This window comes from Suncus etruscus, chromosome 18 (assembly GCF_024139225.1).
Source record: "Suncus etruscus isolate mSunEtr1 chromosome 18, mSunEtr1.pri.cur, whole genome shotgun sequence".
NCBI classification, from domain to species: Eukaryota; Metazoa; Chordata; class Mammalia; order Eulipotyphla; family Soricidae; genus Suncus; species Suncus etruscus.
Window position 1 is genome coordinate 50276137 of NC_064865.1, and position 15074 is coordinate 50291210.

At 46.5% G+C, this 15074-nt stretch overlaps 1 protein-coding gene across 1 annotated transcript in view; it reads left to right on the forward strand.

Moving 5' to 3' along the window:
• Positions 1-15074, forward strand: part of E2F3 (E2F transcription factor 3) — a 94382-nt gene that overhangs the window by 72065 nt on the left and 7243 nt on the right. The window contains exons 2-5 of the mRNA XM_049765123.1: positions 6971-7082; positions 8386-8587; positions 10554-10712; positions 14934-15048. Coding sequence (XP_049621080.1) covers positions 6971-7082; positions 8386-8587; positions 10554-10712; positions 14934-15048 — 588 coding nt within the window. The remainder of the gene's footprint in view (positions 1-6970; positions 7083-8385; positions 8588-10553; positions 10713-14933; positions 15049-15074) is intronic.

Here is a 15074-nt window from a genome sequence, read left to right on the forward strand (position 1 = left end):
CCCCCCCCAAACTTTTTTTTTTTTTTAGTTTTGGGACACACCCGGCAGTACTCAGTGGTTATTCCTGGCTATGTGCTCAGAAATCGCTCCAGGCTCAGAGACCATATGGGCATATGGGACACCAGGGATTGAACCCTAGGTTTGATCTGGATCAGCCACAGGCAAGGCAAATGCCCTACCTCTATGCTATCACTCCAGCCCCTGCCTTCATTATTTTTTATTTGTATTTATTTGAAAGGATTTGAGCTATACCCAGCGGCTCTCAGGGGTTACTCCTGACTCTGAGCTCAGAAATCACTCCTGGCAGGCTCGGGGGACCATATGGAATGCCAGGGATCGAACTTGGATCTATCCCGGGTTGACTGTGTGCAAGGCAATTGCCCTACTGCTGTGCTATCACTCCAGCTCCTCTTCCAGACTTTTAAAATATGATTCATTCCCAGTCCATTTCTAGGTCTTCCAGAAAATCACAGAAATAAGAACCATCCCAAACAGATTTTATGAGACAAACATATCCTAACACAGGGGTCTCAAACTCGCGGCCCACGGGCCATTTGTGGCCCTCCGTACAACATTTTGTGGCCCGCCTTCACATATTGCAGTATTCACAATTATTCGCTTACCGAATAATCGCAATAAAAATCGCATTAAACGGGCCCAGAGAGAGAGCACAGCGCTGTTTGCCTTGTAAGCAGCTGATCCAGGACCGAAGGTGGTTGGTTCGATTCCCGGCTTCCCATATGGTCCCCCGTGCCTGCCAGGAGCTATTTCTGAGCAGACAGCCAGGAGTAACCATCTGAACACCACTGGGTGTGACCCAAAAACAAACAAACAAAAAAAATCGCATTAAACATAGGCATACCCCGAGCAGTTCCGTTCAGGGTATGCAAATGTTTAATGCAATTTTTTTCTTACTAATGCGATTTTTTATTGCGAATATTTGGTAAGCGAAATCCCTTATGCGGCCCTGCCTCACCCCGACTTTGCCTCCTGCGGCCCCCAGGTAAATTGAGTTTGAGACCCCTGCCCTAGTAGTAAAAGCAGAGAGAGATGCCACTAGAAAAGAAAATCATGGACCAAAATCCCTGGAAAATATAGATGCATGTATCCTTTAAAAATAGCAGCAAGCAAATGCACACATAGTGACTAAGTTGGATTTAACCCAAGGATGCAAGTAGGATTTAATATGAACAAATTGATCAGCATGATGGACCATATCAGTAGAAGAATAAATAAAAATCAGGTGATTTTGATAGAAATTTCAATAGATATTTCAGTAGATACAGAGAAAACATTTATCAAGACCCAATACTCATTCATGATTAAAATTTTTAGTAAAATGAAGGGCTGGAGTGATAGCATAGCAGGTAGGGCATTTGCCTTGCATATCACTGACTCGTATTTGATCCCCAGCATCCTTTATGGTTCCCTGAGCCTGCCAGGACTGATTTCTGAGCCAGAGCCAGGAGCAACCCCTAAGTGCCACCAGGTGTGACCCCCCCACCCAAAATTTTATTTTAGTAAAGTAGGGATAGGTGAAACTTGTCTCAATATAGCTAAAGCCATTTACCCTGAACCCAGAGCAAACTTACTCAATATTGAAATATTGATGGGGCCGGAGAGATAGCATGGAAATAAGGCGTTTGCCTTGCATGCAGAAGGTCGGTGGTTCCAATCCTGGCATCCCATATGGTCCCCCGAGCCTTCCAGGGGTGATTTCTGAACATAGAGCCAGGAGGAACCCCTGAGCGCTGCCAGGTGTGACCCAAACAAAACAAAACAAACAAAAAAATTGAAAACCTCTCTGATCAGGTAAACAAGTTCATCTACTCTGACCCTTATTATTCAATATTGTTTTAGAAATTCTGCCTGTAGCAATTAAGCAAGAATGATATATACAAAGCATCTAGAATGGTAAATAAATTAAGCAATATTTGCATATGACATGATACACTTAGCAAACTGAAAAGGTTCTTTTAAAAAATCTTCTAGAGGGGCCGGGAAGGTGGCGCTAGAGGTAAGGTGTCTGCCTTGCAAGCGCTAGCGTAGGACAGACCGCAGTTCGATTCCCCGGTGTCCAATATGGTCCCCCCCAAGCCAGGGGCGATTTCTGAGCGCATAGCCAGAAGTAACCCCTGAGCGTCAAACAAGTGTAGCCCAAAAACCAAAAAAAAAAAAAAAAAATCTTCTAGAAACAATAAACTAATACAGTAATCGTACAGGCTATAAAATCAGTATTGGAAATCTATGGCATTTCTACTTGCAAGCAATAAATGGAAAGAGAGAAAGATTAAAAATCAATCCTACTCACAACTGCACCTCAAAATAAAAAGTCTCCTGAGAATCCCCTTAACAATCGAGGTTAAATGATATACCAAGAATGCTAGAAATATCTCTCTAAAGAAACAAACGGAACTACTCAAATTCTGGTATCGCCATACGCATAAATCACCATCTGCACTTACAATATGCATGTTTTTAAATTATGGGAGCCAACGCAGTGGCGCAGGCAGTAGGGCATTTGCCTTGCATGCTCTGACCTAGGTTCCATCCCCCAGTGTCCCATATGGTCCTCCAAGCCAGAAGAGATTTCTGAGCGCATAGCCAGGAGTAACCCCTGAGTGTCACCAGGAGCAGCCAAAAATAAAAAAAAACAAAAGTTTAAATTATGAATGAGAACATCATAAGCTCAAGATAATAGCAATTTCATTTAATTAACCAAAAAAAATTCCCCTGATGACTTAGGAGGAGGAGTGGGGACTTATCTTTAGTTGCAATCAATGCCCATTTGAGTTTTGAACTCCCTGAGGAGCACACAGTACTGTGATGGTTTAAGGACCTCCTAGGAACTGAGCTGCCAACTCTGCACTGGGCCATGGCCTTGACAGATGGATATGACACTTACCTGGAAATTCTACCACTAAGCTGGCCCCTGCACCTTCTGTTGAATACTTTCCTATGTCAATAGTTTGGTTTGGTTTGGTTTGGTTTGGTTTGGTTTGGTTTGGTGTGGGGCCACCCCTGGTGACACTCGAGCATTACTCCTGACTCTGCTCTCAGACATCACTCCTGGTAGGCTTGGGGGACCATATGGGATGCCGGGGATCGAACTCAGTTTGGTTGTGTGCAAAGCAAATGCTCTACCTTCTGTGCTATTGCTCCAGACTCATGTCGATATTTTACAATCATTTTTATGAAGTTGTCGGAGTGGACTTTGGAGTTGACATGCGGGATCTTGGATAAGTACCCTCAGTGCTCTAAACTTTCATTTGCTCCTACAAAGTAAGAAATAATAGTAACAGCTTCCAGGACTGTTCAAGTGAACTCAAGCATGGAAGGAAGAATGTCATGGATGACGATGCATTGAAAGTTCTCCATGCTTCATGTTCTTTTACTAAAGAACTGGAGTGCCTTGCCTTGCCTGAGGAATGAATGTGTTTTTAGACAAGTTTCTGTGGTGTGGTGAGTTTACTAACACATACCTAGCTGATAAAGTCGACCTCATCTACAAGCTATGACCCCTTCCGCCATTATAGGCTTAATGGGTCTTTGACCACTCCATTGCTCTGTTGCTTCCTGACTCCCAGCACTTTGGTTTGCATGTAATAGGAACCTCCCTCTTATCTTCCCTTGTCTTCTGCCAGGAAAGGAATTTATTGTCTTCTGCTAAATGCAAGTCTAAGTAGATTCCCCCTCTGGTCATGTCTGTACCAAGTACTTTCCTTGAAGGCAACTCAATGGTGCTCAAAATATTAGATCATGTTGTCTAAAAGATTAAAGCCAACAATGTTCCCGAATGCCACGCATGTGCTCCAGCCTTCTGAACCATTTCCCCAACCCTTCTCTCCAGCTCTTATTTCTCCTTACTTCAGTTGCTGTGAGTTATCAAATGAGGCGCTAAAGAAACACTTCCCTTTTCTGAAGCTGTGCAGGAGGCAGAGAGTACTCTGACCACATGATGCCATCATGAATACTTTCTGGGGAAGTTGTTAGAGAAGTTTTTGGATGTCTTCATGGTTTCCTGTTCCATGTGTCTTCGTAGGTATCTCATGTAGTTTCCAAGTAGTTATTAGCTTGATAGCCCCCAGTGAGAAGAAAGGCTTGAGCCCTGCCAGACTCAGAAGCAAAGAACTTTCTAGAATGTGGTGAGGTTCCCTTCCCTAGGCATGAAAGCAAGGCTCGCTTGTGCCAGGAAGGCAAAACGTGAAGATCTTCCCCACCACCTGGCTTCCTGTCTCAAGAGTTTCCATGTATAAATTTTCAAAAAATGCTTGACATTCCAGCTGTCAGAAATGTTTGACATTCCAGGCCCGGAGAGATAGCACAGCAGCGTTTGCCTTGCAAGCAGCCGATCCAGGACCAAAGGTGGTTGGTTCAAATCCCGGTGTCCCATAGGGTCCCCCGTGCCTGCCAGGAGCTATTTCTGAGCAGACAGCCAGGAGGAACCCCTGAGCACCGCTGGGTGTGGCCCAAAAACCAAAAAAAAAAAAAAAAAAAATGTTTGACATTCCAACTGCCCCCTACAGAGACACGTCATCAGAGTTAGGGCCAAGGTTCTGAGGCCAGCCCAGAACTTAGATGCTAGCTGAACTTGCCCTGTTCAGCCTTCCCAGGCCCTGATGGCACTTGGGGCAGGTGTCCCGTGGGCATAACCAGCCTGTACTTGGACATGGCACCAAATGGCACGGCCTTTGTGACGCCCCAAAGAGCGTCTGCTTTCTGAGCGGGGGTCAGACCAGGCAAAGTTCTGTTCTCACAGCAGAGCCAAGAAGCTCACCCTAAGCGACCATCAGCCTTCGAGGCAACAGGCAGAGACACATCCTCCAGGCTGCGGGTGAGTTTGCCTGGAAGGAATGCTCCTGGGCCAGGTGGACTGTGCAGTCCTTCCCCTAGAACAGCGGCCAGCGGGGGACAGGTGACATGCCAACCCAGAAGGATTTGGAAAAGGGGGTGTGCAAAGCTTTTGTTTTCTCTGCTGCAAGAGGAAAAATTAACCCCTGGAGATTGTAGAGCTGGTGTTTCCTCCTGTTATCGCTGTAGGTAGGGTGGAGGTACGGGATAGTTTCTGGGGTGCCCCTTTCTTTGCATAACACACTACTGACTTGGTGTTGGCTCATGTTTAGTGCTGGGGACCCTGTGAGGCAGAACTAGAGCTGGTTGGCACTGTGATGTCAGGATGTGTGGCCCTGGTACTCAAGTATACCCTCTTTTATTTTTTTTTTTAATATCTTTATTTAAACACCTGATTACAGACATGATTGTACTTGGGTTTCAGTCATGTAAAGAACACCGCCCTTCACCAGTGCAACATTCCCACAACCAATATCCCAAATCTCCTTCCTCCCACTCCATCCTCCCATCTGTACTCTAGACAGGCTTTCTACTTCCCTCGTTCATTCACATCATTATGATAGTTCTCAATGTAGTTATTTCTCTAACTGCATTCATCACTCTTTATGGTGAGCTTCATGTTGTGAGCTGGACCTTCCAGCCCTCCTCTTTTTTGTCTCTTGTCTCTGAGACTTATTGCAATTATGTCTTTTATTTTTCTTAAAACCCATAAATGATTGAGACTATTCTGCGTCTATCTCTCTCCCTCTGGCTTATTTCACTCAGCATAATAGAGTTCATGTCCATCCATGTATAGGAAAATTTCATGACTTTGTCTCTTTTGACAGCTGCATTATATTCCATTGTATAGATGTACCACAGTTTCTTTAGCCATTCACCTGTTGAGGGGCATCTTGATTGTTTCCAGAGACTGGCTATTGAAAAGAGTGCTGCAATGAATACCGGTGTGAGAAAGGGATCTTTGTATTGCATTTTTGTGTTCCTAGGGTACATCCCTAGGAGTGGTATAGCTGGATCTTATAGGAATTCAATTTCCAGTTTTTGGAGGAATCTCCATATCGCTCTCCATAAAGGTTGGACTAGACGGCATTCCTACCAGCAGTGAATAAGAGTTCCTTTTTCTCCACATCCCCACCAGCACTGTTTGTTCTCATTCTTTGTGATGTGTGCCAATCTCTGTGGCGTAAGATGGTACCTCATAGTTGTTTTGATTTATATCTCCCTGATCAATGTAGAATATGCCCTCTTTTAAGGTCACTCACCTGTGATGAGGAGACCAAGCTAGCCTGGGGGTGTGCCAGGCCCCACATACAACCTGGTAAAGAGACCGTTTGCATGGCCCACGAGAACAGGCCAAAAAGAAAACGTGGCTGAGTCTTGGGGAGGGAAAAAGTAGAGACAAAAACATGGGACTGGTGTGGTAGCACAGTGGTGGGGCGTTTGCCTTGCACGTGGCTGATTCATGATGGGAATCCCCTGATTCAATGTTAATATATACCTAAAATATTACTGTAAAAGATATGTAATCAACTTTGGTCAAAATAAAAATTATCATTAATAAAAAACTTTGTACCCCCCCCAAAAAAGTGTGTGTGAAATCAGGAATGGTGTTGTTACTTGTTTCCTAATACTGGGTGATGAGGCCAGAGTGAGAGCACAGCCGTAGGACATTTGCCTTGCATGTGGCCGATGGGGGACAGCTCAGGTTCGATCCCTAGCATCCCATATGGACCCCCCAAGCCTGCCAGGAGCAATTTCTGAGCACAGAGCCAAGAGTAACCCTGAGCATCACCGGTGTGGCCCAAAAACAAAACAAAACCAAAAAACTAATGCTGGATGATGCCGAAATATGATGGTGTCACCTGTTGTTCAGGTGAAACTATGAACGAGATAGACACCATCCACTCTGGGGTACCATGTTTCTGAAACCCAGTGAAACTCAGATTTACAGCACAGGTCAGTTGGATGAGTCGTGGGGTTTGTGGCAACTGGGCAATTGAGGCTCATCTCGGGGTGGGAGTGATAGCACAGGGTCACCTGCCATCATGGTGGACAGCGTTTTCCCGACATCCGACGCCAGCCAGTCTCAAATGACAAACCTTGTCCTTTCTCCTTTCAGGCAAAGCGAAGGCTGGAGCTCGGGGAAAGTGGTCACCAGTACCTCTCCGATGGTCTAAGGACCCCCAAGGGCAAGGGGAGAGCTTCACTCCGAAGTCCAGACAGTCCCAAAAGTAAGGGTCCTCGTGCCCCCCTCCTCTCTCTCTTCGGGATCCGCAACCCAACTGGCTCAGGGTTAGCCAGGGAGGCAAGCCTCATCCCACTCTGTCACCTTCTCTGTTCTCCTCAAGGCAAAAACAAACTCTATAAGACACTCAGGAGGGCTAGAGAGTTGCTCAAGGACCCAGGACCAACAGAAGGGGATCAGGGGGTGGGGGAGTCCTCCAAAAATGAGAGCCTTTTCCCTCTCTTGGGGTGCCCGAGAGAATCCAGTTGTGTCCTCAACTAGCCTTTATGGTCTTGGCTTCAGAGAAGGAAGCAAACTGGGTAAGGCCTTGCGGGCCTTAATCTCCATTGCCATATGTGTTTCTTATTTCTATGAGGGAGAGACAGACAAACATTGAAAGGCTGTTAAACTGTGGCCCACACACACTCTAAGAGGGTACAAAGATCTTTGCTCAGCACATGTCCCAGGAGATAGGGAGAGTGGAAAGAAATTATTCTTTTCAGATTTATTTTTTAAAAAATCCGTGAAAGACTGGAGTGATAGCACAGTGGGGAGGGTGATTGCCATGCACACGACCAAACCAGGTTCAATCTCGAGCATCCACTATGGTCCCCGAAGTCTGCCAGGAGTGATTCCTGAGTGCAGAGCCAGGAGTATCCCCTGAGCGCCACCAGGTGTAGCCCCAAAACCAAACAAAATAAAAAAAAACACACACACAAGGGAACCTGGGGCCAGAGCAATAGCACAGCAGCAGGGTATTTGCCTTGCATGCAGCTGACCCAACATAGACCCCCATTTGATCCTAGGTATCTCATATGGTCCCCCGAGCCTGCCAGGAGCAATTTCTGAGCACAGAGCCAGATGTATCCCCTGAGCTCCACCAAGTGTGGCCCAATAAATAAATTAATACTTAAATAAGGGGACTCATTCTGTGTATACACAGACACACAAGGACACACACACACACAGGGCCCTGCTGACAATTCAGGCACCTGTAACTGTGGCACCTTCTCCCTCAGGAATGGAGAGCCTTCTCCATTCCCTGCCAGAAGTGAGGCAGCACCTCTCACCCCAGGGAGTCCGATGAGTCAGAACAGAAAGTCCTGAGAAACGGGGGACAACAGTCCCTCCCTTTCCCGTCCTTTGACTGGCCTAACCCTCTGGCCACAGGAGCAAGAGCTCTGCACTGCTCGGGGCCAGGGCTTGTCTGGCCACTGGGAAGCTCTTGGCTTCTGCCCTTTCCCCACCCCCAGTCCCCCACCCCACCCGCTCGGTTTTTGTTTTTCTTTAAGCTCCAAAATCTCCCTCAGAAAAAACACGGTATGATACATCCCTTGGTCTGCTCACCAAGAAGTTCACTCAGCTCCTGAGCCAGTCGCAGGACGGGGTCCTGGATCTGAACAAGGCGGCCGAGGTGCTCAAAGTGCAGAAGCGCAGGATCTACGACATCACCAACGTGCTGGAGGGCATCCACCTCATCAAGAAGAAGTCCAAGAACAATGTGCAGTGGATGTGAGTAGCACGCCCGCCTGCCCACCCTGTGCCCCTCCACGGTCCTTCCAGGCAGCACACGGCCTTCACTCTCTGATCCGTGGGCAGGTGCTTTCATTGGGCCCTGCCTGGTCTGTAGGAACCTGACAGTAATGGCACCATTGTTCACCACCATGTATCTCTAGTCGTGACTATGATGGTGGGTTAACTGACTTCTGACACTTTGGAAGGGAGTTCCAGGGGTACCATATCCAGGAATGCTCAAGGCTTTCTCTTGACTCTGCATTCAAGAAAAAAATTCTGGGGGCCAGAGCGATGGCACAAGCAGTAAGGCGTCTGCCTTGCCCCTGCTAGCCTAGGACAGACCATGGTTCGATCCCCCGGTGTCCCATATGGTCCCCCAAGCCAGGAGCGATTTCTGAGCGCATAGGCAGGAGTAACTCCTGATCGACACCAGTGAGGCCCAAAAACCAAAAAAAGAAAAAAATCAGTTCTGCTGGTGCTCAGGGCACCATTTATAGTGCTGGGGATCAAATTCTTGGCTAGGCAAGTGCCCTTCCCACAGTACTGTTGCTCAGCCCCTAACCCCTGTCACTGAAGGCAAGATGTCGGTGCTAGAATTTCCGGTTCCTTCTGGAAAACAAGGGGGTGTTCTTCTCATGGCCTGCCACCTCTGTGCCCACTGGGCTTGATTCCATGTAGGGCTGTGTTGTTTGAACATTAACAGCACAGACACACACACACACACACACACACACACACACACACACACACACACACCACACACCACACCACACCACCACCTTCCAGCCCATCTTTCAGAAGTAACTTATTGCAGTGTTGTTGAAGTAGCGCTTAGACTCCTTGGTACAGAGCAAACACCTTATGCTCTGTTCTCTCTCTCTCTCTCTCTCTCTCTCTCTCTCTCTCTCTCTCTCTCTCTCTCTCTCTCTCTCTCTCTCCCTCTCTCTCTCTCCCTCTCTCTCTCTCTCTCTCCCTCTCTCCCTCTCCCTCTCCCTCTCCCTCTCCCTCTCTCGTTGGGGGTTGATCTTTTTCTTGAATACCTATTTCTCTCTTCCCTTTTCTTGGTATGATGCTCTCAGAAATTACCTGGGGATAGGGCCAAGAAGGGAAGGCCTTTGTCTTTTATGTCGCTGACTTGGGTTTGATTCTCAGTACCCCATGTGGTTCCCCCACCCCCAAACACTACCAGGAGTAATTCCTGAGTGCAGAGCCAGGAGTAACCCCTGAGCATTGCTGAATATGATAACCAAAAAATTAAAAAAAAAAAAAAAGATCGAGGTTGTTGGTGATTTTTTGAGTGATAGTTTTCTTTTCATTTGGATTCATTTCATCTTTTACCTTTCCAATTTTTTTAGCTCATCGCCCCACCCCCACCCCATTTTCACTACTACCATACTATTTTTCTTTAACTCTTTAGGAGACACATTGCTAGGAAGAACTGCCCTATTTTTGCCCTTAAAATGTGTTCCTTCTGGGCCAGAGCAATAGCACAGTGGTAGGGCATTTGCCTTGCACCACAGCCAATCCAGGTTCGATCCCCGGCATCCCATAGGGTCCCCCAAGCCTACTAAGAGCGATTCCTGAGTGCAGAGACAGAAATAACTCCTGAGCACCACCAGATGTGGCCAAAAAAATAAAAACAACTGAATGTGTTCCTTCTGAGGACAAAAAAATAAACTCTCCCCAGGAGAGGACAGAAACCTGGAAATACCAATGTGCTTGGTTTTTGATTGGTTTGTTGGGGTGTCCCCCCACCATCACTTGCTTCCAACAGTGTGAAAGGGAAGCACCGTATGAATAAAAAACCTACATATATGAGCTCTAATGAGAATACTTAGCTGAGTATGACTGTTGTAGCCGGGGGAGAACTTCCCCCCAGGTCCATTTCTCTTCCCACTTCCTTCCTTCCCAGCTCCCTTGGCCTCTCTGAGGAGTCTTAAAAAGTGTCTGTTTGGGTCCACAGGGGCTGCAGTTTGTCTGAGGATGGGGGCACGCTGGCCGAGTGTCAAGATCTGTCCAAAGAAGTGACTGAGCTCAGTCAGGAGGAGAAGAAATTAGATGAAATGATCCAAAGCTGCACCCTGGACCTCAAACTGTTAACCGAGGATTCAGAGAATCAAAGATATCCTTTGAACTTGGGAAATTCCTGGCATATGAGTCTTTTCTAGAATTCACCGTGTGACATTTGCACGCCAGGTAGCATCTCCTTGGGCGTCATACACATATGAGTATGGATGATGCATATAAGTGATCACATTTATCTTTGCCTTAAAGTCTCTTATTCACATGGGGTTGGGACATATGGATACACTCATTGTACAAGGCAACACTATTCTAAGAGACGGGGGGGTGTCGGCATTAATATTAATGACAACATTTAGCAGCTTCGTCCCGAGCTCCCCAGAATTCGGGTGGGTGTTAGCTGTCACTGTTGGGGTTCTCACGTCCTATTTTCTTTTCGGCAGATATTAGAGAAATGGCAATTTGTTGGATCTGTTGCAGCGATAGCTGAAGGGTTGAAAAGGAAATATAGCAAACCCTTTCTATAATCTTTAAAGTGTATCACGCTGGTAGACAACACCAAACATGAATTTCAGAAGTACCCCAGGGCCTGAGAAATCTCACTTTATTTCTTTATCAACTAAATAATGAGTTTGGGATTTTTTTTAATGTAAAAATCTAGTTCTTGTTCTCCACAGACTTGACAATGTGTTGGCCATCTTAGTTAAATTCATTGTGGGCACACACACAAAAAAAAGATGAATTCGCAAGATGGATGAGAACATTCTGCAATATTCTTAGCGAAGGGGAAAAAAAATTGTTTTTAGTTATACCATATCTCATTCCAGTCCCAAACTTCTCATCATTTCCACAGCGATCTTTTGCCTTGTTGTTGTTGTTGTTGTTGTTGTTGTTGTTGTTGTTTTGGGGCCACACCCGGTGATGCTCAGGGGTTACTCCTGGCTATGCACTCAGAAATTGCTCCTGGACCGGAGAGATAGCATGGAGATAGGGCATTTGCCTTGCATGCAAAAGGACGGTGGATTGAATCCTGGCATCTCATATGGTCCCCCAAGCCTGCCAAGCGCGATTTCTGAGCATGGAGCCAAGAGTAACCCCTGAGCACAGCCAGATGTGACAGGAAGGAAGGAAGGAAGGAAGGAAGGAAGGAAGGAAGGAAGGAAGGAAGGAAGGAAGGAAGGAAGGAAGGAAGGAAGGAAGGAAGGAAGGAAGGAAGGAAGGAAGGAAGGAAGGAAGGAAGGAAGGAAGGAAGGAAGGAAGGAAGGAAGGAAATCGCTCCTGACTTGGGAAATCATTGGGTCAGCACATTCAAGCAAACACACTACCGCTTATGCCACCACTCTGGCTCCTCCACAGTGATCTTTTGTGAGAAGAGAATGAATGGTCTTCCTGGAGCTTTCTCAGGTCTCATCTTGAATCTAGGCTGAGGGTCCCAAAACCTTGTAAAGATAAACGTTCATTTCCTCATCCAGGGAGGTTGTCTGCAGCTGTGCTTTATTTCCTGTTGGTCACAGACTTATAAACTTTGCCAGCTAATGATGGAGGGACATGGAGAAGACGTGTGATTTCTTGAACCCCCACTGGGGGCCAGAGTGGGTGTAGAGGAGATGGAACAAAAATAACTCCACTCGGGCTGTTGCATTCATTGTTCAGGTGTCGGCTCCCTGTGGCCTGAAGCACTCCATGGCCATGATTGGCAGTTTTCTGGAACCTTCCACATCCTACCCTGTCACCTACTTGAGTTTTCTCAGGCCCTTTGTGACAGAACTTGAAAGCCTCCTTATGCTGCTAACCTAAGAAGCAGATTCAGGAAGGAACCATTTTTAAGTGGAGCGATAGCAGGACATTTGCCTTGCATGTGGCCAACCCGGGACGGACCCAGGTTCGGTTCCCGGCATCCTGTATGGTCCCCTGAGCCTGCCAGGAGCAATTTCTGAGCGCAGACCCAGGAGTAACCCCTAAGCACTGCTGGGTGTGGCCCAAAAACCAGGAAAAAAGAAGTGTGGACAATAAGAGAGCATGTTTGCATCACTGGCTTCAGGCACACCCCCTACAGCTCCAAATTTGATGCAGCTGGTTCATCTGCATGTCGCAATTTTCCTGCCTGCAGCATATTAAGTAATTGGAGTTTTTGTCATCATGGCATCTGGTCCCAGAGCTTTTGGGTGACATGTCTGGTTATCAGCTTCAACTATTGAGACAGGAGAAAAAAGTTGGGTTGAGACAGGTGTCTCCTGCGTGTAGATACAGATTTAGGGTGAGGGTGGGCTTTGGTTTTTATTGTCTGGGATCCTAGTGTTTGTTTTTGTTTTGGGGTCACACCCAGCAGCACTCAGGGGTTACTCCTGGCTCTGTGCTCAGAAATCACTCCTGGCAGGCACAGGAGACCATGTGGGATGCCGGGATTTGAGCCACCACCTATCCTGGATTGGCTGCTTGCAAGGCAAACACTCTACCACTGTGCTATTTCTCCGACCCTCCCTAGCTTCTTTTAATTTGTAACTTAAAACATACACACACACACACACACACACACACACACACATTTCAAAAGAGTTTTATGTTCCTGGCAAGCTATCTGAACCCCATTGCTGTGTCAAACCCATAGGCACTGTCCATGCTCAGAGCTTCCCTCTAGAAATGTCTTTTTGGGGTCCTTCTCTGCTGCTTTCCTTAAGACATCCATCACCCTCTTCCCTTTGTGGCTGGGGTGGCAATGACTGGCTGTCACTGGGAGGATCTGGGCTGGGGGTCACACTCGTTTTTTTGTGCTCATCTACCTGGTTCTAGCACTGGGACCCCAACCCCCCCAGAGTTAATGATGGACTCGTTATCCATCTGTACTTGGAATTAGGCAGTTTTCTTAGGTTAATTTTGTTTGGTTGGTTGGTTGGTATTTGTTTTTAGGCCACATCTGGCGACACTCAGGGGTGATCCCTGATTCTATACTCGGAAATAACTCCTGGTAGGCTTGAGGGACCATGTGGTAGGTTGGGGATTGAACCCAGCTTAGCCATGTGCAAGGCAAGCACCCAACCTGCTGTACTATCACTCCAGCCCTTGTAGGTTAATATTTTAAAAGCCACTAACTGATGTCATTGGACTCGAATTATGTTATCTCCTGGCCCTTAGAGGAAGGCTTTCAACACCAGGCAAAAGTTCCTCTTTTTCAGGCAGTGTTTGCAAGAGTCTTTTACCATATGCTTACCACGACTTCACCATCTCCTCTCAGCTTTGGCTTCCTAAACACTCGAGATAATTGTCCCAAGACGCAGAAGGAACTACCAAGAGCAGAGTGGTATCTTCCTGTCCTTTCCTAAATCAGCATTTCTATACTGTATTCAGGCTGCAGAGCATCTGGAAGCTGCTTCCGCCCTGTGAACACTTGAGATGTGGCTGGAGTTAATAATAGGCAAAGAATGATTTTCCTATCAGAGGAAGAGCGACGCTGATCCGTGGGTGACACAGAGCCAGTCACTGCACCTTCGGGAAAACAGAGCTCCTGTCTGGAGTAGTGTCTGAGTTCTGCTCAGGTGTCTCTTGGCTACTCATTCACTCGCTTGGCTGGTGACTGGGATTTGCGAATAACCAAGTCAGAGAAAAAAGTAAATGGAAAGGGCTGGGAATGTGAACCAGTGAAGTAGACCTTATGTTTCTCCATGCATGAGGCCCTGGAAAGGAAAAAGAGAAGAAAGTATGTATAGTTTCAAAAATCCATATGTGTAGTTCATTGAGAGAAGTTGTGTTTTGTGAATTGAAATCTGATGTTTAATTTGCCTGATCAAACAGTTGATTGGCATGCAGTGGGTTTTATGTTTGTTGTTGGGTCACACCCGGCAGTGCTCAGGGGTTACTCCCAGTTCTGAGCTCAGAAATCCCTCCTAGCAGACTCAGAGGACCATATGGGATGCCAGGAATTGAACCAACTTCCGTCCTAGGTTTGCAGCAAGCAAGGCAAATGCCCTTCCACTGTGCTATCTCTTCGGCCCCTCATGTAATGGATTATTTGTACTCCAGGCCAAATGCCTCGTTTGAAATTCCCAAACCAATGGTCTTCGGGTTTTTCTTGTGAGAGCTTATCTACTCTGAGTGTCTGTATGATTCATGGTTTAGACTGGACAGAGAGAATCCATATCTTTCTTGAGTTTTAGAAATGAGAAAGAAAAGATTTATGGGGATCTTATATATGAAATATCCAGGAGGAAATATGTCTCTGTTTTGATGTCATTGAATATTTAAAAATGTTGCCATGCATCACTTTTGTCGCCTTCACCGTGGTTTACAGCTCAAGAAATTATTACGTTTCCTTAACTCGCACTACGTTAGCTTATGTTACATATCAAGATATTCAAAAAATTAGTGGCCTTAAAGACCAAACTGTTATAGTTGTGAAAGCCCCTCCAGAAACAAGACTTGAAGTGCCTGACCCAGTAGAGGTAAGGAAATCGTGCTTTGCCCCTAA